The 27,165-nt window shown below is 47.2% G+C and overlaps 2 protein-coding genes and 1 long non-coding RNA gene across 3 annotated transcripts in view; 2 read left to right on the top strand and 1 right to left on the bottom strand.

Moving 5' to 3' along the window:
- RASSF3 (Ras association domain family member 3) overlaps positions 1-10,488 on the top strand; it is a 75,374-nt gene extending 64,886 nt beyond the window's left edge. The window contains exons 3-5 of the mRNA XM_059402547.1: positions 2,280-2,508; positions 4,214-4,323; positions 7,753-10,488. Coding sequence (XP_059258530.1) covers positions 2,280-2,508; positions 4,214-4,323; positions 7,753-7,902 — 489 coding nt within the window. The 3' untranslated portion in view covers positions 7,903-10,488. The remainder of the gene's footprint in view (positions 1-2,279; positions 2,509-4,213; positions 4,324-7,752) is intronic.
- A 1,506-nt stretch (positions 10,489-11,994) lies between these two features.
- LOC132019460 (uncharacterized) lies at positions 11,995-23,940 on the top strand. The gene is made up of 3 exons (XR_009404787.1): positions 11,995-12,384; positions 12,525-12,755; positions 23,470-23,940. It is a non-coding gene; the product is annotated as an uncharacterized LOC132019460 (long non-coding RNA).
- Positions 23,635-27,165, bottom strand: part of GNS (glucosamine (N-acetyl)-6-sulfatase) — a 58,373-nt gene continuing 54,842 nt past the window's right edge. The window contains exon 14 of the mRNA XM_059402546.1: positions 23,635-26,274. Within this exon, the coding sequence (XP_059258529.1) occupies positions 26,196-26,274 (79 nt within the window). The 3' untranslated portion in view covers positions 23,635-26,195. The remainder of the gene's footprint in view (positions 26,275-27,165) is intronic.

Raw genomic sequence — 27,165 nt, 5'->3', positions numbered from 1 at the left:
TTCTGCCTGCCTCTCTGCCTACTTGTGATCTCTCTATCTCTCTCTCTCTGTCAAATAAATAAAATCTTTAAAAAAAAATTTGTGACCCTGGAAAGATTTTTAGCATCAAGGATTGCCATCACCTCTTTAACATACAGGTGGTACCTCAAATTGTGATAAGGCTTACGTCTGTTTTCTCTTGTGCAAATAAGTCGGGAAGTGTCGGGAAAATGATTTCATGCTGGTGGGTTAGAATAGAATTGAGCCAGGATTCCTTCTGGCTGGTTGCCTCAGAAGGTGGGCAGATGTAGTATTCAGCTTCCTGCACGTTGTTTGGGTCTCCTGCTCTGCATTGTTCGGGGCTCCTGCTCTGCGGAACTGAACACTGAACTCAGTGGGGAGCTGGTGGAGGCGGGAGAAGGCATGGGGCGTAGTGGCAGGGGAGAAGAGCCAGAGCAAAGCCAGAGTTTTCATTTGCCTCAGACAGGACCAGTGTCTCTGCTTGTCCTCACATTTGGTGACTTTCCTGGAGGCACCTGCCATCCCGTGGTGCCCGTTTCCAGGGCCCTTGGACTTCTGCCTCTTGGGCTGTTGGCTGTGAACTGACAGTTCAGCCAAGGACAGAGTGACTGGCTTAGAGCAGGCCCTGCTGATGTCTGTGACCTTTGGGGGAGGAGCGCTACACGTAAACCCTTGTGATAAAGGATTCCTCCCCAGTGGGACGCCTTGAAGAGGAGGAAACGGGACACATGCTCTCGACTTTCTTCTTCATTACTCCCAATGGTGATGCTTGTCTGTTTTCAAACTCGCTTTTCATCAAAGGAGAAATACTGCACTCAACCATCGGCTCTTCCCCCCACCCCCCTGGAGATGACGTTGCAAAAATAGAAATTTGAAGTGTTGTGGAATACTTTCTACAAGAATGAACAATTGAATTAGTATGGTAAATTGATCTTGTGGAAACGAAGAAAAGCAGTGGACCAAAAAGGGGGGTTTTTAAAAACGTTTTAACTGTCTGATTTCTTCACTTTTAAAAAAAATTTTTTAAAGATTTTTATTTGATAGAGACACATCGAGAGAGGGAACACAAGCAGGGTGAGTGGGAGAGGGAGAAGCAGGCTTCCCGCAGAGCAGGGAGCCGGATGCTGGGCTTGATCCCAGGACCCCGGGATCATGACCTGAGCTGAAGGCAGACGCTTAAGAGCCACCCAGCGCCCCTAACTGTCTCATTTCTATGTAACACCTAAGGCTTTATTTTACTAAAACACTAAAATAGGTTTTTTTCCTGGACGTAAAAAAGAAAAAGTGAAGAGCAGACGATTATTACTGTTTTTGGTGACTAAGAAATAGTAAGTCTACCATCAGCGAAGACAAGTGCTGAACTCAGCAAGTTGTGTATTTTAAATACGTGCAGGTTCCCCCACCCCCCATGAAAAGCGTATCTCAATAAAATGGGTAAAAAATAGTATATAGAAGGAGATACAAAGTTAAGACATGTTAAGACAAAAAAGACAAGTGCTTATAATATCTGTAGTTGGCACTGTAGCTGCTTGAGGCCGCCAAGATGCATCATCACGCGCCCCCATGCCCTGTGCGATGTGGGGTATGCTGTGTCCAAACATTTTGGCGAAATTGATCATCTAGGACACGGGGTGATAGGCACTAGGAATGAGGTAGCTTGTTTGGGTTCTGTTCCCTCGGTTTTGGGTGTTTCCAAGTGACACACAGAACCTCTCCCCTTCCCTCCCTCCCTCCGTCCCTCCCTGATTTTATTTATTTGAGAGGGAGCATACATGTGCATGCGTCAGGGAGGGGAGCCTATGCAGGGACTCCATCCCAGGTGCCTAAGATCACAATCTGAGCCAAAAGCAGACGGTTAATGGACTGAGCCAGCCCAGGCGCCCCACGACCTTCCTTCCTTTTCTGTGTAATAGCTGCAGAAGTTTCCTTCCAGCCAGTTGGCCCCGACCCGTCTGCCACACACCAGTGTGTCTTGGGATTTGGCTGGCCTCTGCTTCGGTGGACTGTAACCTCTCCAGTGGGCCCTGACCTTTCACATGTGGTTTTGGAGGCGTCCCTCCCAGACTGCTGTCCCCACAGCACGAGGAGGCTTCTATTGCCACATCTGCCCTACAGACCCCATCTCTGGAAGCACTTTGCCAGGGTAGTGTTAACCTCCCTCTGAGGTCCTTCCCTTCGGGGCGATCTTTACTGAAGCTGTGCCACAGAGCAGTAAAAGCACAGAACCAGACAAAGAGTATCTTGCCTTTCATCTAACTGTGTGTTTCTTCCTGCTTCAGAATTCAAATGGGATTTACACTGGCTTCATTAAAGTCCAGATGGAGCTCTGCAGACCCCCTCAGACTTCTGGAAAACTCGCTCCCGGTAGCAATGGCTGTATGAACACGCTTCACATCAGCAGCATGAACACCGTCGGGGAAGTGATCGAGGCCCTGCTCAAGAAGTTTCTTGTGACCGAGAGCCCTGCCAAGTTTGCACTTTATAAGCGTTGTCATAGGGAAGACCAAGGTATGTTGCCAGGCCTCAGATGAAAATGGTGTCTGCTTTTATGTCTTTGTCATCCTGAGCAGCAGGAAAGCTGCTGGGTGTATGTATGTCAGAGCCCAGGGACAGGTTCTGGGAGCCTTGGTGATCCTGGCTTAACCCATTTCCCATTTCCTGGCTTTCCATATTCCTCAGTTGGACACTTTGTGGGTCTGAGGCGTTTCAAGGCATCCACATGTGATGGGCATTTGTGGAGGATTTTGTGATGTGTGCACCAGGGGATGGCTTTGAGTTTTTTTGTAAGCCTTAATTTTAATGCTCTTCAGGATGAAAAAGAATGCTTTTGTGCTTGAAGGTTTCATTAGCACATTCCACGTTTGATGTGCCTCTGAACAGGGGTGGTCTGGGGGACTTGCCTCCTTGGAGACTTGGAGGATGGGCAGGCGCGTGTGTTACTGCACATTTGCAGACTTCCTGATGTGCGTGGCATCATCCCGGGTTCTTCTGTTTCCTGAGCTCGCCTCGCTATCCGTGACCTGGGGGCAGTGTGGCACCCAGCCCCCCAGAGGCACATACAGTGGATAAATAACATTCTCCTCTGGGGTCTGCCTGTCTAAACTTCATGCCCACATGCAGCGAGTCGGAAGAGGATAGTAAGGAACTGTGTGAAACTGAACATGGTAGTTCAGTGCTCGAGCAGAAACTGATCACCAGCAGTGAATAACCATGATACTGGGAGTCATCAAGTGCTTGTTTGGAAATGCTTAAGATGTGTGGGCAGTCCGGCTACTTAACCTCTGCTTTTTTGGGGTAGAGCCTCCAGCAGCAATGGAGGAAAATAGACTAACTTGATGTGCTAGACATAGCCTTCACTTGTTGGGAGAGGAAATGCAGCTAGTTGCTGAGTGTGCATACTTCTCTTTGACCCCAAACCATGGGCTGGGCCCTGCAGAATACAAAGAGGACCCTAGGCCTCTCAGGAGGCCCCAAACTTGAAGCATGGGCATTTACATCTCCAGGGAAATAAGTACCTGTGATGTGGCCATATCCAGAAGTGCCAGGATACCATAGAGGAGCTCAGATGGGCTATTCGGCAAGCTTCGTTGCCTGCCCGCTGGACTTGAGCCGCATGGCCAGACAGTAATAGCATCCTGTTGAAATATTATCCTCATGGCTGGCAGAGTCTTTCAGCACTGCAGGCAGTGCTAGTACCCTGTGTGTGTCTCTGTGTGTGTCCCCATGTGTTGCAAGAGACACATGCCTGCAGCCAGCAGAGCCCGCGTTCTGATGGCTTGGTTGGTTTGCAGCGGCTCATAATTCTAAATTAATGTATAGAGAGATTCACTCTGACTTTGTTTTCTTCGATGGTATATTTTTACTGTTTCTTAAAGGGGCTGCAGATCCTTTTGTAAGTGTATTATCTTGCTTTCTAAAAGGGGGAGCAGAATAAATGACAGGTCCATCCTTGGACTAATACCCATTAAAATTCATTCCTGAGGATTATTCCCTTTGTAATCGAGGCACAGTGCGTATTGTGCAGCTAGACCGGAACTAGCGTAGATTTCATTCCACCTCTGGCTGTTCACAGCGATAGGAGAGGGAGGGCGGTGACTGGGTGGCTGGGTCACGGTCTGTGTTGCCTTGATCGGGAGGAGGGGCTGGAAAGCCAGGCGGATGGTCTGGGGAAAGACGGGATCCTGTGTAACGGGCTGCCTGTTTGCTTCTGCAGTCTACGCCTGTAAGCTTTCGGACAGGGAGCATCCGCTCTACCTGCGTTTGGTGGCTGGGCCCAGAACAGACACGCTGAGTTTTGTTCTTCGTGAACATGAAATTGGAGAGGTAAGTGATTGTTCATTCTTGCTTTCCACTGTAGAGAGCAGCTGGCCCTGGTTTACTGCTTGAGTCTAGTGACTCTATTTCCTCGGGGGTGGGGAGGGTTGGGCAGGAGGAGAGAGAATGCACGCAGGCGGGCATCTGTCTAGCTGCCTCTCTGTGTCTCTTGGGATGGGGAGAGGAGTCTGGAGGACAGCTTTCTGTGTGTTTCTGAATTGTCAGAAATCAACCCAAGGTTAGCCTACAATAGATTTTTTTTTTTTTTAAACAATATCTGTTCTCTTGGTTTATAATTCTCAGAGGTGGGAAAAGAGCAAGTAAGAAATCTTTTTCCCACCCGAGGATCCCATTTCACTTCTACTACCTCCAAATTACCCTAATGCAGCTAAACTGTGAAAGTTGATACTCTCCATATGTTTGCTACAAACCTCTCCAGGCTCATTCGTTTAAAGAGAAATAGAAGGAAATGGAATTTAAAAAAAAAAAAAAAGGAAATGCAGGAGTTTGTCTATCATGAGAGACATAAAACTTTGTAGAATCTTTTTTTTTCTTCTTGCCACAGTGATTTAGAAATTATGTTTGTATATGCATCATTTGTCATTTTGTCTCCAGGGAGGATTGAATTTAGGCCAGTTTAGTTGAAAAAAGCACTTTATATGGTCCAGCCACCAACTTTAAAAGGACACTTGAGTAAATTCCTGGGTCTTGGGGCAAGCCATGGGTCTCCGTCTTCTGCCTGAACAAGAAATGGCATGAATTGTCCATGTAGAACATTGTGTGATGCAGTGAGAATAGTTTCCAGGTTTAAAGTTAGGAAGCCAGGGGGTGCCTGGGTGGCTTGGTCGGTTAAAGCCTCTACCTTCAGCTCAGGTCATGATCCCAGGGTCCTGGGATGGAGCCCGGAATCGGGCTCTCTGCTCAGCGGGGAGCCTGCTGCTTCCTCCTCTCTCTCTGCCTGTCTCTGCCTGCTTGTGATCTCCGTCTGTCAAATAAATAAATAAAATCTTAAAAAAAAAAAACAAAAAAACAACAAAGTTAGGAAGCCAGGAGTCCACTTCCTACCGGTCCTCTTGTGAGTTTAGGAGCATGACGTTAGGAGAATCTTCCAGTCTTCAGCCCTCAGTTTTGAAATCTGTGAAATGGGGTTAAAGACTTTTAAAGGTGGTTTTGAGTTACAAATTAAAAATACATGTAAACATGCCGTGTAAATTATGTATCTGTAAGTTGGAGCTTGATCTGGGGAGTTTTAGGAAGATAGTGCTTTTTTTTTTTTTTTTTTTTTAAGATTTTATTTATTTATTCGACAGAGATCACAAGTAGGCAGAGACGCAAGCAGAGAGAGAGGAGGAAGCAGGCTCCCCACTGAGCAGAGAGTCCAATGCGGGGCTTGATCCCAGGACCCTGAGATCATGACCTGAGCTGAAGGCAGAGGCTTTAACCCACTGAGCCACCCAGGCACCCCGACAGTGCTGTTTTTTTTTTTTTTTAAAGATTTTATTTATTTATTTGAGAGAGAGCATGAGAGGCGAGAAGGTCAGAGGGAGAAGCAGACTCCCCATGGAGCTGGGAGCCCGATGCGGGACTCGATCCTGGGACTCCAGGACCGTGACCTGAGCCGAAAGCAGTTGCTTAACCAACTGAGCCACCCAGGCGCCCCCCGACAGTGCTGTTTTAATTAACAGAATATTCTATTGTAGAAAGTTTGTTCTCCTACTCCACGTTTCTTACTTTCTTTAATAACCAGGTCAGAATTCTCCAGACAGCCTTCTACCATTATGCCTACTTGGTGGTTTTATTCCATTTGTTCCATCTGTTTTACTTGTATTAGGTTATCTCTGGTCCTTTTCCCTCCCCACACCCCTGGGAGTTCCTGTCAGATATTGTTCCTGGGGCCCCTGGGTGATTTAGTCCCTTGAGCTTCCTACTCTCGATTTTGGCCCCCATCATGGTTTCCTGGTAGTGAGATTGAGCCTGGGAGCGTTGGATGGGCTCAGTGCTCCGCACTCAGCTAGAGTCTGCTTGGGATTCTCCCCCTTTGCCCTGTCCCCTGCTTGTGTGCACGTGCTCTCTCTCTCTAATTAATAAATAAATAAACCTTTAGTGGAAAAATTGTTCTGCCTAAAGCCATGATTCTCAGCCTAGGACCCAGGGCCCCCTTTTGGAAGGTGTTTTGTTTGGAAAATAAATTTAAAAAACCCCTTCTGGTGATGCCAAGTATCTTTCTTGACCTTTATTGATGAATTAAAAAAATTTTTTTTCTTAAGGTGCCTGCTAGGGGCACCTGGGTGGCTCAGAGGTTTAAAGCCTCTGCCTTCAACTCAGGTCATGATCCCAGAGTCCTGGGATCGAGCCCCGCATTGGGCTCTCTGCTTCTCGGGGAGCCTGCTTCCTCCTCTCCCTCTGCCTGCCTCTCTGCCTACTTGTGATCTCTGTCTGTCAAATAGATGAAATCTTTAAAAAAAAAAAAGTGCCTGCTAGGTGCGGGGTGCTGTTGGGGAAGCAACTCAGAGTCTCCAGGGCAAGTGGCAAAGCCCAGATAGTGAGAAAAGAGTAGGTAAAGAGTAGGTGAGGGAGACGCTTAGCAAATGATCCCCATAATTTTTAAATCTTTTGTGATCAGGGCTACCATTGCTCAATGAGAGCTTCTCATAGGTGTTGTTCTGGGTCAGAAGGAACAGAGGAAGGAAATCATGGAAGACTTCTTTGAGGAAGTGGCATTTAAGCTGAGACTTGAAGGTTGAGTAGGAGTTTGCCAGGCAGAGTAGAGAAAGTGAGTGAAGCTAATGTAATGAGTGGGACAGTGTGAGAGAGAAAAGGGAGCTAGAGGGGTCAGGGTCTTTCAGACTTAGCAGGATTGACCAGGGGAAGCCACCGAAGGTTTCTAATAGGGGAGGGACATGCCTAGATCTGCATTTTATGAAGAGTATTCATATTCAGCTTGGCTCCTGAGGGAACAGATGGGGGAACAGAAGAGTGGTGTAAGGAGGTTATTGGGTGAGTTTGTCCCTCGGCTGGAGCAGAGGATGGTGAATGCAGAGGGGGGCAGCAGAGGTAGTAGAGAAGAGCAGGCCAGTTGGAGAGCTGTGTAGGAGCTGGTAAGATTGTGGGAAGTGGAAGAATGTGGCGGTGATGGTGGTGACTGCAAGGAGAGGCAGAGGAGAGTGGTTTCTGATGCTGCTGGGGTCAGGTAGAGAGGGGCCAGGTCAGCCGTGAAAATGTCTGGTGCACTTGGGGCCCTGAGTGCTTTGGCCCCAGTGAGATCCGCTGTGGAGAGCTGTGGAGGCAGGCAGAGGTGCGAGTGGGCCCGGGTTTCCTCGGAGGGCCCGGGTGCTGGGGGAGGGAGGCTGGGGAGCGCCTCCCCCCACCAACCCCACCTGTGCCGGCCCACGGTCTGACTTCAGCACCTGGGTTTCTCCTTCTTGTGTCCTTGCACAGTGGGAAGCCTTCAGCCTTCCAGAGCTACAGAATTTCTTGCGGATCTTGGACAAGGAGGAGGACGAGCAGCTGCAGAGCCTGAAGCGGCGCTACGCGGCCTACCGCCAGCAGCTGGAGGCGGCCCTGAGCGAGGTGCGGACGCCCGGCTAGGCGCGCCCTCCCCTGCCGCCCCTGGCCGAGAGGCGCGGGACCTGCGTGCGCAGCCCCAGCCGGGGTCTCTCTCGCGGGGTGGGGGGGCCGTCCTCGCGCCCCGTGACGCTGGGGGCCTGCCCCCTCGGACCCCCGGCTCTAGTCCCCGCCGCCTTCCGACCTTTCCCGGCGGGGCTGCTGCTGCCCGTCCGACGACCCCGCGGGCTCACCTCTCGGCAAGCTGTGAATCTGTGGTCTCCCCTCTGGGGCCATCTAGGCGGCCTGGAAGCACGACTCTGGGTTTTGTTTGGTTTATCTTTCTTCCGTACTTTGTTTTCGTTGATTATGTGATGGTGAAGTGGAGCTGAAGGACGTGCAGATGATTTTTTTTTTTTTTAAAGCTTAATAAGGAATCTCTGAAGACTGTCCTGTGTTGAAACTACCTGTCCGTTTTCTGTTTTCGGTCTTGAAATGTCCGAGGAAGCGACCTGAAGCCGGGAACTCGGAGGCCTTGAAGGGTTTGGTTAGGAGTTGGACTGAGAAGGTGAAGAGCAAGTTTGGAGGAAGGCGCCAGCGGAAGTGGGGAGCTCTGCGGGAGCGTGGTTGGGGTGAGGGGCGAGTGGTCGGGGAGACAGGTGTGTTTGGTTACAGATGGGAAAGCCTCGGTTTTGAGATGTTAAGCCCATCGTGGTAGTGCTTGATGGGCTGGTGAGTAAGACCCGGCAACAGAGCCAAAGCAAGTAGGAGCTAGAGCGGAGGGAGGAGCTGGGAAGTGTGCAGCTGCCCAGAGAATGAGCGGCCAGCCAGGTGGACCAGAGGGGGTCCTGTGGTGTGGGTCGCCCTCTCTGGGGACCCGTCCTGGTGCTCTCTTCTGGGGGTGGGGCGCTTCTGCGGGTGGTGGGGCCATGACTGAGGGCTAGCTCAGGTTACTGTCCGTCTCCTACCCCAGGTCCGGTCTCCTACCCCAGCCAGCTGTTTCCTGAATGGAAAGGGAGTCTGGATAGGGGGTGGCTATTTTCTGGTTAGCTGCGGGATTTGTCAAGTAGAGAGCTCACTGCATACTTTTGTGACAATCACTCCCCTTCTTTCCCTAGTTTCCCTTTTTCCTGAACCCTTCCCCCTCTTCCTCCTCCGCTCTTCGCTCCTCCCCACCTTCTCTTACAAATTGCAGTCTGTTCTTCTCTAAGGTAGATCCTAGTTGTGGAGTATACACCCAGTGCTATCAGATCCTCCTTCCAAAAGGAGTACTTGACTGAGGAGGAGGGTGGCCAGAAAGGGAGGACTCCCCTGCTGCTGCCCTGCCACACACCAGCTGACCACACAAGAGGGGCTCTTTCTGGAAATGCTCTAACGAAAGCAGGTGTTCTGCCAACCAAAGAAAGGCGTGCAAAACAGAAGCCTTCCTTAAAGCAGGTTAAATAACCTCGTTTTTTGCAGCAATCTGAAAACAAGAAAGCCATGCTGTGTTCTAAAGGGGCCTTATAATCTGTTTTTTTTTTTTTTTTAAAGTCTAGATACATTTTGTTTATAAATTCCCAAGGAATTGTCAACACTTTGGTGACACCTAATGGATTCTTTTTGAAATTCCAAGGTGCTTCATTTCTTTGCCTCTTAAGTGAACTGTGCCTTTTAAAAACTGCATTTCTGTTCCCTTCTTGGTGGCACTTCCGACTTTGCAGAGAGCACCCGTCTTGTTGGAGGCAGGTGTCCGCAGTGGTCTGTGTTGTGCACACACATTACTGAGACAATCCGATCTTCCTAAGCTTTTTAAGGAGAGTTGGGGGCGGGGAGTAGAACTAGCTATAAAATATGTATGGGGCACATCTTGTTTAATTTTGCATGTGACTTCTTTTTAGTGCATCAATGAGGTTTTAGTGACGTTGTCATCCAACACTTTACCTTTATTGTTCAGGGAATGCCTTTGTGATTTTTTATACTGGTTTTACTGTTCAGATTGTGGCTTGGGTTTGAGTATACTGCTATCAACCACCTGGTCTTTGAATTGCCCACCCAGTAAGCTTATATTTTGTGAAGCATTTGTTTTTCAGATTAAGACACTGTTAGAACCTACAAAAGTAGTAGCTGATGGTTATCTGTGAATTTTTCTTTCTTTCTTTCTTTTTTTTTTTTACTTGAAGTAGATTGTCTTAAACAGGCATCCTCCTCTCTAGTATCCAGAACCTCGCTCGTTGTCGTGTGCACTACAAGTTGCAGTTTGGAAAACTTGCTGTATTGAAATTGTCAGTACATAGTTCTTGGAACACTGACATTCTCTCCCAAACACTGGTTCCTGCAGCAGCATTTTTCATGCATAAAAGAAGAAAAGGCCAGTAAGGCCAGAGATTTTTAAAAATCACTGTACAAATTCTTATGTTAAATTAAACTAAGCTTTGCTGTAATACTGTTTTCTCTTCAATATGTGATGGTACCAGAATGTTGTTAAAAATGAAGGGGGTAGTATTGCAGGGGAGCATTTTAAATCACAGAAGTAAAAAAGTTATAATATTTATAATTTTGATGAGTTTATTTTAATAGGGAAGATTTTTCTTCCCTGCAGTTGTTTCTGGAATGGCAAATTGTTTCCATTATTAAAAGTCGAAGTTGTTAGCTGGTGTCTGTGTGTTTTTATTTGCGATAATAATATGCCCGGTAAAAGGAGGTCGCAGGAGCGGGACGAGCTGCTTTTGCGGACCCAAGAGAACACGTGTGGGAACGCAGGGACTTAGTAGGTTTGAGTGGGGCACATTTGTTCTCTCAAGTGTTGCTTTTCCTTTGTCTTACTCTCTCGGGAAGGAAACCCTCGCTGAGTGTCTACCTGTACAACACATTCCTAAAACAGTTGTTCTGATTGTGGAATATACATACGTTCAAAAGTGTATAAAGCATGTGAACAAAGAATTAATACAAAGTGGATGCCCTGTGGCCCCTTCCAAAAACAGGAGGGTCCCATTAGTTCCTTAGAAATCCTCTCCCGGGGCGCCTGGGTGGCTCAGTGGGTTAAGCCACTGCCTTCCGCTCAGGTCATGATCTCAGGTCCTGGGATCAGGTCCCGCATCAGGCTCTCCGCTCGGCGGGGAGCCTGCTTCCCTCTCTCTCTCTCTGCCTGCCTCTCTATCTACTTGTGATTTCTGTCAAATAAATAAATAAAATCTTTAAAAAAAAAAAAAAACCAAAAAAAAAAAAAAAAAAAGAAATCCTCTCCCTCCACCTTCCCTACCTGCCTTTAGTTGTCTTGTCCTTGAAACAGACCACTTTCAACGTTTAAAGTGTGTATTTTTTGGTCAGCATGCCTGTCCCACACAGGATGGTGGGATGGGGAGTATTTGGGGGAGTCCGTATCTGTGTGTGGGTAAAGGCTCCGTGTGCTCCTCTCCTGTGCCTGCTCTAGGCAAGCATTTTTACTGCTGCACTGCCCCCTAGAGGTGGTGGTGAAATCAGACCAGTGCTGCACCTGTTGGTGAAGGGAAACATTTCCAGAAAAGCACCATAGTTGTTTGAGAAGTGAAAATATTATGATAGAAAATGATGGCTTTGTATAGATCTCTCTGATGAAATATCGAGAGGAATCTGGTTTGTTAGTTCAGCCTGGGTTACTACCCAAGGTGCACGGGGAGTTTTTTTGTTTGAATTTTTATCCCTTAAAGGGAGTTAGTTTCCTGCCCTAAGCTTTTTGTCAGAATTTATCACCAAATGATAACCTGTTTAGATTTTCTTATTTTGCAGAATCCTCAAGAATAGTATCTTGCATTTTGTCTTAGAAAGAATGGGGAGGGTGCCTCAGTAGGTTAAGCATCTGCCTTGGGTTCAGGTCATGATGTCAGGGTCCTGGGATCGAGTCCTGTGTCGGGCTCCCTGCTCAGTAGGGAGTCTGCTTCTCCCTCCTCTTCTGCCACTTGCGCTGCATGTGTGCTCTCTCTCACCCTTTCTCTCAAATAAGTAAATCTTTAAAAAAAAAAAGGGGGGGGACGCCTGGGTGGCTCAGTTGGTTAAGCAGCTGCCTTCGGCTCAGGTCATGATCCCAGCATCCTAGGATCAAGTCCCACATCGGGCTCCTTGCTCAGCAGGGAGCCTGCTTCTCCCTCTGACTCTGCCTGCCATTCTGTCTGCCTGTGCTCACTCTCTCCCCCTCTCTCTCTGATAAATAAATAAAATCCTTAAAAAAAAAAAAGGTTGGGGGGATGTCTCTGTACTGGCAAATTCACACGAAGTGTTCACAGTGTGCCAGGCTGTATTCTCCAAACCTCAGTACATATTAACGCTTTTTCTCTACTGTGAGGTAGGTATTGTCAACATCCACATCTCACAGATGAGGTGGCGCACTGAGGTCCAGCAGCTTGCCCACTGCCTCGCTGAGAGAGCGGCCGAGCCAGGTCCTGGCCCTGAGCAGCCCTGCCGCTTCGCTCCCCCGGAAGCTCCGTCCAGTTTTCCAATGCACCTGCCAGCAGGAAGCCCGGGATGTTGCCAGTCCCGCGCTGAGCGGTTTGTCAGAAAGCAAGCCTCTGGGTGCGGTGGGGGTTTGTGGGACGTGGAAGGGCAGCCTCAATGTCTGAGTGCTCTGTCATCCTTCTGTGGTGTTCATTCAGCGTCCCACTGAGGTGGTTGTGGGTTAACACTAACCGTCTCCCGGTGTTTTCATTCCGCAGGTTCTGTTGTGCGGGAGGCTCCTGGGGCAGCTAGCCCGGCCAGTGTTCCCACTGCGGTCATTCCCGGCACCACCCAAAGAGCCTCCTCGGGGACTGCAGAGTTCCCCATTCGCAAAGGCTAGAGCTTTCCTCCCCCACCAAGGATGGACCTCTGCAGAGGAACACGGGAAACCAAGCATGGAGTCTTGAAAGTCCTCCCTTGTCTGTGTGCACACCCGCACAGTTGACCAGGTGCGCAGAAGAGCAGCTTTGTACAAGAACTCGGGGAGGGAAGGGGGAGGGAACGGGAGTGGGCAGCTGTAAATAACTTTCCAGGGCGATGTCATCTGCATGGTTGTGTTTTGAGTTTTTCGTGGGGGTTTTTTGGTTGGCCCTTTTTGGTTTCATTCTGTTTTTCTGGCAGAACTTTCCCTCTAATCCTGCAAGGTGAGAATGGCAGGGAAGAGGACAGACCCTTTTGATCTTAAATAATAGTTTCCAGAGACAGCTGTGACTCACGCTTGGCTGAGGCAGGACTTGGCAGCAGCTGAGCTGCCAAAGCGCCCCTCTCCTTCCCCTGTTGGAAATGGGAATACTGACATTCTTACATGTTTACACACAAACAGCAGAACACCCAGGGCTCTTGGTATCCTTCCAAGGAAGCTGGGGGTTTTGGCTTTGTTTTTGGAAGGGAGTTACTTTAAGTGGAATAGTTACTTTCAGCCTTTCTAAATGAGCCTCACCTTTAAGGCAGCTGGCTCTTCAGTGGCACAGATCGGGGATGCTGGCAGCCTCCCCTTGTTTTTGCCACCCTTTGTTGGCAAGAGGGATTAATGAGATCCTGCTCAGTTCCTTTCTCTGAAGTGGGGTGCTAGGGGCTTTGCTTGTGAGGGCTTTCCGAGAAGGCGGGGCTCCGAGAGGGCAGGGCTTGGGGGGACAGAAGGACAGAGAGAGAGTCTCAAGCAGATTCCTGAGTGCAGAGCGTGACCAGGGCTGTGACGCAAGGCTCAGTCTTACATGGGCCTGGGACAGTGACCTGAGCTGAAATCAAGGATTGGAAGCTTAACCGAATGAGCCATCCAGGCATCCCGAGGGCTTTCAGATTGTCAAGTGCGATAGGATTTGTTTAAATTACAGGAATTCTGGAGCAGCACACTAGAATCCTTGAATTGTTACTCTTGCGGGTAGGAAAGCAACCCCTTCAACTCCAGTGTTTTATACTGAGCTATAAATGGGGTCTTGAGATTCTTTTCAGTTTCAAATGACTTTTCCTTGCATATGTAATCTCTCAAGGAGCATGTTGACTCAGTGACTTTTAGGTAGTCAGGCATACATCATGCCTTCTCAAGAAAAGACCCTTGTCAGAGAATACATGGGCAGCCACGGTAACTGGGGACTTAAGGCAAGTCCGAGTTCCATTGCCTTTCTTCTCGATAAACTTTCTAATTGGCAGTTTACGTGCGTTGGGGAGGGGGGTGTGTCTCAAGGAAGACAACCAGTGAGGGTATAGGGGTGTGGGAGAGGCCAGGAACAAAGTTTCTGTTCCCTGTGTCACCCTGTGTCCACCGCCCCAGCTTGCTTTGTACAGTTTTGTTCTTTTGTACCTAAGGAAAGGGAGCAGAGGCACAGTGGGTCTCACAGAAAGTTACTTGTTAGGAAGCTGGTGCTTGGGAGGGGGCGGTTTAGAATCTGTTGGAAGAGCTTTCAAGGCAGAATGACGTTTCCATGCGATTCATGGACTGCACCAGACCTATCAGAGGTGCTCGTTTCATTTTTTTATTATTTTTATTTTTTACAAGATTTTACTTACTTATTTATTTATTTTAATTTTTTTTTTTAAAGATTTTATTTATTTATTTGACAGAGAGAGATCACAAGTAGGCAGAGAGGCAGGCAGAGAGAGAGGAGGAACCAGGCTCCCTGCTGAGCAGAGAGCCTGATGCGGGACTTGATCCTAGGACCCTGAGATCATGACCTGAGCGGAAGGCAGCGGCTTAACCCACTGAGCCACCCAGGCGCCCCCTTAATTTTATTTTTAAAATTTTTGTTTTTTAGTTTAAATTCAATTAATTAGCATATACTATATTATTAGTTTCAGAGGTAGAGGTCAGTGATTCATCAGTCTTATATAATACCCAGTGTCATTACATCACATGCCCTCCTAGATGCCCATCCCCCCACCTCCCTCCCCTCCAGCAACCCTCAGTTTGTTTCCTATAGTTAAGAGTCTCTTATGGTTTGTCTCCCTCTCTGATTTCATTTTGTTTTATTTTTTCCCTCCCTTCCCCCATGATTCTCTGTTTTGTTTCTTAAATTCCACATACGAGTGAGATCTTATAGTTGTCTCTGACTGACTGATTTCACTTAGCATAATACCTTATAGTTCATCCACATCGTGGCAAATGGCAAGATTTCTTTCTTTCTTTTTTGATGGATGAGTAGTATTTCATTGTATATTTAGACCACATCCTCTTTATCCATTCATCTTTAATGGACATCTGGGCTCTTTCCGCAGTTGGCTACTGTGGACTTTGCTGCTGTAAACATTGGGGAGCGCGTGCCCCTTTGGATCACTACATTTGTGTCTTTGGGGTAAATCTTCAGTAGCGCAACTGCTGGGTCCTAGGGTAGCTCTTCTTCAGCTTTTTGAGGAAACTCCACACTGTTTTCCGGAATGCCTGCACCTGCTTGCATTCCCAACGACTGCAGGAGGGCTCCCCTTCTCCGATCCCCAGAGGTGGCAATTTCAAAAAGACAGATTTTTCTGCATCCCACCCCAAAGCTGAATCTGTATGTCTAGGACGGGGTTTGGCGAATCTGCCATTTTACCCAGCGACCCATACGGGTTCAAGTATTAACTGCAGATCCTCAGAGGACATCCGTGGGCACAGGCATCCCTCTTAATGCTTTTAAAAATGCACCATTTTTTACTGTAATTGACACAGTGTTACCGAGTTTCAGGTGCACAACATAGTGATTCAACATCTTTGTACAGCGGCTGTGCTCACCACAAGCGAGGCTACCCTGTCACCACAGAACGCTACTAGAATGCCAGTAACGATATTCCTACGCTGTCTCTGTTCTCGCCGGATGTATTCATTGCACAGTTGGAAACCCACGTCTCCCACTCCCCTTCACCCATTTTGCCCAACCCCCCATCTTCCTCCCCTTTGGAAACCAGCTGCTCTATTTATGGATCGGTTTCTGCTTTTTTGCTCATTTTGTTTTTTAGATCCCACCCATATCTGAAACCACAAGGTATCTGCTTAAACAAGGTCATTTTAAACGAAGTAACGGCAAGTCTGCAGAGGGGCTCCCTGACCTGCAGCCCTTAGCCCTGGAAAGGACTTTTACATAAAGTAGCACCCTGTGCCTCTGACCACAGCTGCTTGGATCTTCGACGGATACAGGCTGTTGATCAGTTAGACTCTCTCAAGGTTTTAAAATCAGCACAGGAAGTCAGCAGTATCATAGTGTGACATAGTCACATACAGTGTCCTAGTCAGCAGTGGGCACTCCCAGACCTCGAGGGCCTTGTGTCAGTGGGGAGAGAGTGCGCAGAGAAAGCAGGAGAACGGAGCCAAGGGGAGCAGGGGAGGGGCTCTGTGGCCTCCGTGGGGGGGAGAGTGCGTTCAGAACCTACCCACTACTTCAGCTGTCACATGCTCACGGTCCCCTCTTCCCCTCAGTGGAGAGTCCTCTGTCTGCGCGCCCGTTGCGCTAACGTGCTCATTTCCACAGTGGGATCAAGGATGGAAAAAGGGAAATTTATAGCACGAAGTTCCTGTTAGGAAAGATGAAGGGCGTCAGATCTCTGCTTTTCTTCTTCTAGTTCTTAGGGTGGAAGCTCTCCCAAGGTAAGCGGGAGAAAGGAAGTACTGAAGAGCGGTAATAAACGAAATAGAAAACAGAAACCCAAGGCCACCAAAAGCTGGTTCTCCGAGAAGCTGAGCAGAACCAATAATCCTCTGACGGGGCTGCTGGGAAAGAAAGTGAAGGTGCAGGCTGGGAACATCAGGAGTAAGAGAGGTTGACGTTGCCGCGGATTGTAGATATTCTCGGGAGGTTCCTATTTTAGGTCCCAAACTGCTGTTACTGTGTGCCCCCAAAAAAGTGAGCTCCGCACATACCTGACTCTGCCTAGCTGTGGAGTTGCATGCCAAGGGCTGACGCTGCTACTGCTTCCAGCATCTCGGTTCCCAGCAGCGATCTGTGCGTACATTTCGTGAGTATGAGCAGTGGTATTCTAACACTACTTAAATTTACCTTCATATTACTGGAAGGACAGTAGAGTTGAGGCTTATGAAAATGAGAACTAAGGTTCCCTCCCTCCCTCTCTGCTCCCACCACCATCCCTTTCTCTACTTCTCTTGCCCTTTTTTTCTTCCTCCCTCACTCCCTCCCTTTTTCCCTTTCCCCGTCAACAGCTTGGAATTAATTTTAATTACATATAAAAAGTGAGTCAATCTGGGGCACCTGCCAGGCTCTAGAACATGTGACTCTTGATCTTGGGGTTGTGAGTTCAAGCCCCATGTTGGGTGTAGAGCTTACTTAAAAAATAAAACAAGTTCTAAAAAGAAAAAGTGAGTCAGTATGATTTACCATTGGGTTCTATGATGTCTATATTCTTTTTTTTTTTTTTTTTTTAATAGATTTTATTTATTTGACAGAGAGGGAACACAAGTAGGGAGAGTGGGAGAGGGAGGAGCAGCCTTACCGCTGAGGAGGGAGCCTGATGCAAGGGTCGATCCCAGGCCCCTGGGATCATGACCTGAGCTGAAGGCAGAGGCCCAACTGAGCCACCCAAGCACCCCGATATCTGTATTCTTATAGCCACCTGTTTAACCTTTCACTTTATATTGGTTCTGTTCTTGGCAGAGAAAGAGACTTGAGTAGAACACGAAGGATTTTAATTTCTTTCATTCAGTGTGTATCTATAAATCGCCCTGAAGATGGTAGGTATTGGGTGGATTCTGGTGGGAAAGAGCCTCCTGGCCCTTCACTTCGTGGAAGCCAGTCCACGTGCAGTACGAACTGGTATGTGTTGGGAAAGTACAGAGTGGTATGAGCATTTACAGGGTTGGAGAAGCTTCCTTCTAGAGGTGATGTAGAGCCCCGAGCTTAAGGATCGGTAGGGGTTGCCTCGCAGATTCCCTAACTCACGTGAACGTTCTCTACACAGTGGGGACTGGTTTCTGAAGTCCTTTTGGCAGCATTTCCTATCAGTGTCCCTCTTGCTGGTTTTCCTCCGTGATGAGAAAAGGACTTGAGGGCTAAAACACGGTCTCTGAGTTAAGAGTCATCTTCAGCAAGGGCAGAGTTAAAACTAACAGTGGCCATTGCCCTGGAGCAAACCATTTCTCCCCCTGTAAAGTGGAGAGAGCCTTGGCTGTTTGCTTGCCTCCCAGGGCTGATGTGAGGACCAAATACCATGATGAATGTGAAGGTATTTTTGTCTCCTACAAAGCCCAATATTGTGCAAGGTTACTGGTATTGTTTTCCAGGTTCTTCTTTTTTTAAGATTTTTTTTTGAAAGATTTTATTTATTTATTGAGCCGGATGCGGGGCTCAATCCCAGGACCCTGGGATCATGACCTGAGCCAAAGGCAGAGGCTTCAAACCACTGAGCCACCCAGGTGCCCCTTTTTAAAAGATTTTATTTATTTATTTGACAGATCACAAGTAGGCAGAGGGGGAGGAGGAAGCAGGCCCCCTGCTGAGCAGAGAACCCAATTTGGGGCTCCATCACAGGACAGAGATAATGACCCGAGCCGAAGGCAGAGGCTTTTACCCACTGAGCCACCCAGGTACCCCTGTTTTCCAGGTTCTTGTTCCGAACATGGAGTTAACTACTGGCTGCTTTACCACTGGGCTAAGATGCTCACCTATCCTGTTGACACTAAAATTCATCTAGAAGCATTACCTAGGACGCAGTTTCCAAAAGGGACATTTTCCGAAGCAAAAACATTTTTTATTTGTTCTTCAAACTCTGGCTTAGGAAGGGCAACAGTTAAAGCAAATCTGAGAACACTCAAGATTCCAGGGCGATTGGCAGGACCCAAGTAATCAGCACTCAGTGTCATCCCTTGCACTGCCTGTAAATAGGTACCAGAGTGTGGCCTGTCTTCTGACAAGTCACAGCCACTGTGCTCAGAGCTACTGGGACTGGGGATCCCTGTGCTGTCCGCCCTGGTGAGGCAAGAGTGATACTGAGAGACCCAGACCAGAGGGCCACCCGTAGGAGCAGCCCAGGGACTTCCCCCTTGTTTCTAGTTGGTGTGGTCATGCATGTGAGCCCCCCCCCCCCACCCGACAGGACTCTCCCTGGGGACCGGGCTTAACATCTGCAGTGCTCAGCATTTCATACTCCATCTGGAATCAGCTGGTTGGGCAGCTTTCGAGACAGGCCCGGGCTCCTCTGCAGGCTGACTGTGAACCCCGGCAGTTGCTAGGGCCTCCCACGGCACCCCACAGGGCCGGATGACCTGCGCTGTGCTGAGGACCAGACTTGGTACCCCAGGATTCATTTTCCATGGGAAGCCATGTATACAGAGGAGCCATTTCTCAGACTTAAGCAGGACAGACTGCACTGCGTTTTTGAGCTACTTGGCTATCCCTGGGATGAGGCAAAGAAGTGGTGAGGGTGATCGTGTTTTGGACAACGGGGGGCCTGGCTTCCCAAATCAAGTCCAAGTGTCCACGTGCTGTAGCCGCTGAAAGAGCTGGTCGGCTGCCACGCAGCACTCTCTCCCCTGTGCGGCTTCTGGGAGGTATAGAGATGTGCTGGAGAGAACGTGGATTTGTGACCAGAGCCTGCCAGCCCAGAGTCCGTGAAAGTATTTTCCAACATGTGATGAGAACATAACATCTAAGCAACCATTTCAAAGAAGCTTCTACTTGGTTTTGGAATCGTAGCTGGGAGCCTGTTTATTTATATTCTTTGTGCATATAATACATGTAAAACTCTTTCCCACCTTGGAGGTAAGGTGAGCCTCTGCGACTAGACAGCTTTGTCCTGTCTTGGGTACCTACAATTGAATAAGTTTTGGCAAAAGGCTTGCCTGTTTCCTTCTTGGTAAACAAGTTTTGTCATCCTATCAGTCCTGTATTGCTGCATATTACTTCCAAATCAGCTTAAACACAGATTCTGTTGCATGGTTTCTGTGGGTTTGGAAATGGGAAAGCAGCTTAGCTGGATGGTTCTGGCTTGGATGGCTCTTTGGGAGATGGAGGTTTGGGGGTGGCAGCCCTGGTTAGCACCCTAAGCCTTGACCGGGCTGGGCTGGAGGATCGCTTCTGAGAGGGCTTGCTCTCCTGGCTGGCTGGCAAGGTGGGGCTGGATTTGCAGGAAGGCTCAGATCCTCAGCCAGACCCAACCATAGGACTGCTGGCTTGTCTTCGTAACATGGCAGCAGGTTTCCTCCGGAGTCATCCAAAAGAGAAGAGAGAAGCGATCAGGTCTTCCATGATCTAGCTTCGGAAGTCACACGGATCCCAGTATCTTGGCTGCTGGGTTACCACAGCTGTTCTGGAAATACATGAGATCTGAAGAGAGGAGCTGTTTTTGGCTTCTTTTCCATCAGCCATGCTCTGGAGTGGGATAAGAAACCACTGCATGGTAGGGACACCCCCCCTTCTTAGTCTGAAACTAGTTTCCCTGTGAATCCAGGTACTAGGGACAAGTCCTCCCACCCCCTCCCTTTAAATGCAGTCCGTTAGTAGTTGCTTTATATATTTAAGATGCTCCTATGTTGGGTGCATAGATACTACAGGAATGTTCAGAAACATATCCTCTTGTTGGATTGACCCCTTTACCATTATGTAATTTCCTGCTTTTTCTTGTTCTATTGTTTAGATTTATTTATTTGACAGAGATCATAAGTAGGTAGAGAGGCAGGCAGAGAGAGGGGGAAGCAGGCTCCCTGTTAAGCAGAGAGCCCGATGTGGGGTTTGATTCCAGGACCCCGGGATCATGACCCGAGCTGAAGGCAGAGGCTTTAACCCACTGAGCCACCCAGGCACCCCTGGCCTGTTTTATATATTAGCCTTCGTTTTAAAGTCCGATTTGTCTCTATATAGCTGCTGCCTTGATTTCTTCCTTTCCATGGAATATCGCAATTTTTTATCCACTTCAGCTGTGTGTATCCTTACAGCTGAAGTGAGTCCCTTGTCGGCAGCATGTGCATGGGTCTTGTGTTTTTTGTGATTGGAGAATTTAGGTCTTTTACTTTTTTAAAAGTGGGTTCCACGTTGGATGTGGGGGTTCAACATTGGGCTCAACTCATGACCCTGTGATCAAGACCTGAGCTGAGATCAAGAGTTGGACGCTCAACCGAGTGAGCCACTCAGGTGTCCCAGGTTGTTTACATTGAAGCATTGATACATATGTACTTAACTGCCATTTTGACATTTTTTTAAATTTACTATTTTCACTGCCATTTGTTAATTATTTTCTGGCTATTTTATAGCTCCCGTTTCTTGGTTTCCTTTGTTGTTTGGGGACTTTTCTGTATCTTCTACTGGCTTTTGTTTGGTGGTTACTATGAGGCTTAGAGATAACTTCTGTTTCTACCAGTCTAAATGGATAATTTAAGTTTGAACATTTTTACTGTCCCCCCCCTTAATGTTCTTTAATGTCACATTTTACAACTTTTATCTTGTGTAGCCCTTAATTATTCTACTTCTGTCTTTTGATCTTATACTACCTTTGAGATTAATCCATGACCTTTAGTATAAACGTCTTTACTGGTTAGATTTATATTTTCAAATATCTTGTGGCTAATTAGCACCCTTTTTGGCTTAAAAAGGTCCCTTTCACGTTTTTGTAAGGGCAGTTTAGTGGTGATGAACTCCTTTAGCTTTTGCTTGTCTGGGAAACTCTTTCTCCTTCAAATCTGAGTAACTTTGCTAGATAAGAGTATTCTTGTTTGGAAGCTTTTTTCTTTTCAATCTATATACTGTCCTAGATGTCGGAAACAGAGTAATTCCATTTCCTAACTAAGCTCACTGCCTGGTAGTGTAGGCGTGTGTATGGATAATGGAGGAGGGAAAAATCCTTCTTAGATCAGAGACAAACAGAATTTAACAGAAAGGTGGGCTTTGTGAGCTTGGATAAATTCAGCTGAAGGAAAAAAATATTCTGCAGAAGTCTTCTATCACAATAAATACTAATTATAAGTATTCTCTGAATCTCTCCATCCTATCAGCATCAGTCAGACCTGCAGATTGATGATATATTTAAGATTGTTGTATATTTAAGATTTTAGATTGTTGTAGGGCAGGGGCTGACAGAGAGGGAATGTATCTCATGCAGACTCCCTGTGTAGTGTGGAGCTTGATGCAGGGCTCGATCTCACGACCCTTAGACCGTGACCTGAGCTGAAATCCAAAGTCGGATGCTTAGCTGACTTGAGCCACCCAGGCTCCCTAGGTTAAGTGAGTATTTACGGATCTCAGTTCTGCTGGGTACAAGGTGGTCATGGAAGTTTCCTCTGAAAAACCCAGTATTAGAATAGTTTACTATCTCCTCTGTGACAGTCCAGGAGCAAGCTCCCATGTCCCACATCTAAATTTTGTCTTTTGTGGGAATTCCTAGGCCATCCATGGAGGTCTCAGCACAGGGCTTCCAGCCTGGGGACTTGGAGTTCTCGGGTTGTCTGCTCTTCCCACAGCACACTTCAGGGTAAGCACACGACCAGCCTTTCTAGCCCCTTGCTAGTACAGGAAGATGAAACAAAGACCAAGTTTTATAGGGGATTTGGTTCGAGAGGGCAGTGTACAGTCTCAGTGAGAATAGGTGGGATAAGGCAGAAAAATGGACGGAGCACCGGGTTACTCAGTGGGTAGACGGCATCCAACTCCGGATCTTGGAGTTGTGCGTTCGAGTCTCACGTTGGGTGGAGAGATTACTTAAATGAAAAATCTTAAAAAAGATCGATCTGGTAGAGTCTATACTTGGCCTTACTTTGTCTATACAAAGAAATGTTCTTTTTTGTTGGATTCACCTTGTGATACTCTCAAGTTACTTTTTTGGGATTTACCTAAGCTTTGGGGAAATATATAGAAATACACTTCTGTTTGGACACTTTTTAAAAAGATTTTAAGTAATCTCTCTACCCAATGTGGGGCTTGAACACATGACCCCAAGATCAAGAGCCACATGCTCTACCCACTGAATCAGCCAGGTGCCCCTCAATTAGTTAATTAATTAATTAAAAGATTTATTTATTTGATAGATCACAAGTAGGCAGAGAGGCAGGCAGAGACAGTGAGAGGAGGAAGCAGGCTCCCTGCTGAGCAGAGAGCCTGATGCCGGGCTTGATCCCGTGAGCCTGGGGTCATGACCTGAGCTGAAGGCAGAGGCTTTAACCCACCTAGCCAAGCCACCCAGGCACCGCTAATTTTTAAAGATTGTTTATTTGACACACAGAGATCACAAGTAGGCAGAGAGGCAGGCAGAGAGAGGGGGAAGCAGGCTCCCTGCTGAACAGAGAACGCGATGCGGGGCTTGATCCCAGGACCCTGAGCTGAAGGCCGAGGCTGAACCCACTGAGCCACCCAGGCACCCCTCAAATTGACAGTGATCTGGTTGTCCTCAAACATCTTGTTTTTCTACTTGGTTTTCACAATTTGTAAGATATGAGGCAACCTCTCAGGTCAGGGTTTGGCAAATCCTGGCCTGTTCGGTAAGTAAAATTTACCAAACATAACTATTCATACTAAATACTGTGTTCCAACAGCAGAGGTAAGTAATTGTGACAGAGACATCCCTTGAAGAACAAGTCTGTTAGTCCCCATCTAAAGTCCTTTGTTGAGGGCACTACATCACATGAATGGACATCAAGGGAAAGCACCTTGGAAGTTAAGCTTACTTGTACCTAATTTAAAGTCTGCCAGGATAAGACTTTTCCTGCAAAGTGGTAAATGCATAAAGATTTATCATTTTTCTCCATGGTACTCATTCAAGGCTATCGGTCAGCAAGAGAGCACCTACAGAAGAGCTTTCCAGGTAGAGACTACAGCAGCCAAGGAGTAAAGGCCTGTTCTCCAGTCTTAGGTGAGTGACAAAAAGATTAACCGGCATCTTGTCAGAATGACTACTTGTGGACTAAAACAAAGGACACATTCCCACTAGAACAGAAATAAATTTTAATTTGTTGAAAAGTGCAGCAGTGAACAGGGTCTTTTGAAGGGCACTTTCTAAGTCAGGTGACTGAGATGACACAAAGCCAGGGCAGAGTAACTTTTAGGAACAGATGACACAAACACAGGAATTCACAGAGGTTATGGGACCTAAGTGGTCAAAGTAAAGAACCCAAATACTCCACCTAATTCATTGGTGGATCAATGGTGGAAATATCCTTTGCTTTACCTTAATAAGGACCCTGGAACAGTCTGTCTTTTGTTAAAGCACTAATCCTTAGACACCAAAAATAAATTTTAAAGAATATTTCTCACACGTCAAGGTATAACTTCATGGCTATGGTCAGTATTTTGTACAAACCTTTAGTACCGTGAATTAAAACATATTTTACAACAGTATTGTTGGTCAAATTCAAAGATGCTCAAAAGGGGTTCTCCACTGGATATTTGAGGGTAGCTTTTAATAGGAAATCTTATAAGGCAAAAATCTCTGTTCATTCCTGTGGCCTTGGGTCACTCCTAATGGTTATACAATTTTCTCCTCTGAAGGGCACCAACCAGTCCAGACCTGGCCTTCGTAAAAGAGAAAATAATCAAAACCCAAATTCATACAGTTAGGAGAGAAAGAAGCCAAGCCTCTTGCAATGTGTTCCTTGTACATACATTCTGTAAAGTTCAGTGCATTTTGTAGTCTGCTAGGCTATGAACTTGAGAGATGATTTTAGTACAGATCCAGAATGAAGCCAGTCTAAGAAAAAGTCAGATTATAGGCCATTCCCAAGTTAGTAGGAAATGTCCCAAATACAGGAGGCAGGAGCTACCAGAGCGGGCATCCCGTCCCCACCCGGACATGGGCCGCTGAGTGTTCGGAGCAGTGTGGCAAGGTTCCTGTGGGCAGCGGACTTGGGTCACTCTTAGGACTTTACCTGTTCTCAGGAACCAGCATCCGAAAACTGAATAATAGGACATCACAATATAAGACCTGGTAAGAGTTGGTTTCTTTTTATTCGGGAATAACTATGGTCAACTTTGAGTAAGGTAGAAGTTGACTGATTAATGTTAAGAATCAAAGTGTAGAATAAAGCTGATACCCATATGTAACATTGTAGTTTGCTTTTAATCACAAAATATTTAGAATATCTTCCCCTAAAACATTCACAGCAGAGGTGTTCATTTTACTTGCCAGTTTCACCTCTGAATACCACCACAGTTACTGGGATTGCATGAGGTAAAGGAACAACCCAAAGGCTATTAACCCAACATGGCTCCAGATCTGGAGTTCTGATAGAGATGTTGCTTACAGCCATGTCTTACAAAGTGCTTAAAGCTCGACCTAAGACCTTAAATAAAGCTAAAATCACTATTGCCTGAGTTGAACAGGTTATAAACCACAGCTCTCTTCCTCCTCCCCCTGCTGTTCCAACCACAGATTAGCTTTCTTGGGAAGAAACCAGATTGGTCTTGGAGCCCGGAAACCTACTAATGTAGGTGTTATGTGCAGTCAGGAAACCTCCCCAAGGTCTGGCTTTGACAGGGAACAGTGAATGAGGCCAAATTACGGGAGACTCCAAACCCTCAGGCAAACTTCTGTACAAGGGAAGAGAGTAGGGTGAAGCAAGCTGGAACTCCGCGTCACCTGTGCTGGAGGAATGTCCACAAAATGCGGAGGCAAAACCAAACCCAGGCTCCTGCCACACAGGCACCTATGCCGTCCCAGCTGCAGCCCTTCCACCCGTCAAGCTGTGAGCCGGGCCGCAGAGGCCCGCAAAGTGCAACCTTCACCAGCCCTTAGACGTTCTTCCTCTCTGCTGAGATCCCTAAGCTACTTTGTTGTTCAGATCTCAGAGGGGTAATAATCAAGAGAAGAGATGTTCCCTCTTGTGGTTAGCATGTGGTGAGCAGCCTGGAAGGAGATGGAAGGAAATGGCTGTCCCCTTTTAAGAACTACCTGGAATTAGCCTTTACCGAAAACTTAACTGTTCTCTTTCAGCGTAGCACCAGCCCAGAATGCAAAAGAAACGAAAACAAGAAAAAACCCAACAACAGAAAACAGTGCTTGGTTGACAGGTTTGGAATCTGTGACCTTATCACATTGTGATGTGGATATTATAAACAATGTACTTCCACTAATCTGACAACGGTGGTACTTCTTGCTCTGATGGTTATTCAAGGCGTGTGATGTTGGTATTTGTGAGAGTGAAGTGGTTGAGCTGTAAAATACACCCCCCCCCCCAAAGTACCGCCGTTTATCTGAATGGACTTACAAATTCAGACTCTGATCACACAGGGAATCATCAGGAACTGGAACCCCAGGGAAGGGAGCATTGTGATTAGCTGAACGAGGCATCAGGGCCAGCCATCCCTGACGGAGGGGCAGAGTTCACAGTTTAACACATTGCACAAGGTGGTCAGCTGACTGGGTTGCCTTTTCAGACGGGACCTAGAGCCAGTCCAGAAAGTCTTCCAGGCGCGGTCTTGCGGACTAGCTACAGATACCTACTACAATCACTTCTTCAGACAGAGGCGTGCAGGAACCCAGTGCAGAGGTTGCTACAGAGGAGGTTTTGAAAACCTTCGAGTCCTGACACTGCCCTGATTGTTGAACATGAGACGAGGGTCAAACCTGTATCTGGGGAGGGGAGAAAAAGGATGTCACGTTAACCCGAGTCAGCCACTGAGCACTTCAGTCAGAATGTTCAGTGGAAAGGACGGCAGGAAGAAAGATCAAAGGACCCATTAAATCACGAGAAAGGAATCCAGTGGCAAAGTCTGTAGTACAGAACAGAAGCGCTGGATAATTAAGAGCATTTCCAGCACAAGGAAGCAAGCACAGAACAATGTAGTGAAAAGCAAAGAGGAGAAAAACAAGGTTATTCTTGAGAGGCATTAGGAGGCGGCAAGATTTGAGGTAGGTACCCCCCCTCTTTTTAGGGGCGTTTGGAGGCATCCTGAGGGTTGAAAGCAGCCTAATGGCAGTCTAGCCCTTGCTGGAACCCTAGCAGCTGCTTCAAAGCCCTTCCATTCACCGTTCAGATAGAACGACAGGTAACAGCACAGGTGTGCACCTCAGACTCCAGTAGTTTCCTACTGAGGAGTAGTTTTCCTACCAGTAGTTTCCTACTGATGAGTAGTTGGCTCATCATGAACTGAGCTAGGTCATTAACCTATGGCTACCACTAAAATAGTAAGGCAGTTCAATTCCTGTGAAATACCTACCATTCAGCGTTTACTCTTTTCCTTCGCTGGTAAAATTAAAGTAGATTAGCTGGAAAGACAATTTACATGTGTAGTCTAGACATAACACTGTATTTTACTTTTATCTGCAATTTTTTGGGATAAACTTAACCAGCATTACTTGAGAACAAGGGTGAGCCATACACTCTCTGTCCCAACGACTCAATGTTGTTGCTGTATGTAAATGAATGAATGCGGCTATTTTCAAAGGGTGGTGGCTGGACTGGGCCTATAGGATCTAGTCGGCTGACCTCCATTTTCAGAGGATTCCATAGGCCTAGGTGTG

The sequence above is a fragment of the Mustela nigripes genome, chromosome 6 (assembly GCF_022355385.1).
Source record: "Mustela nigripes isolate SB6536 chromosome 6, MUSNIG.SB6536, whole genome shotgun sequence".
Taxonomy (NCBI): Eukaryota; Metazoa; Chordata; class Mammalia; order Carnivora; family Mustelidae; genus Mustela; species Mustela nigripes.
Note: the sequence above shows the minus strand (reverse complement) of the source record. Positions and strands in the feature narration are given on the sequence as shown.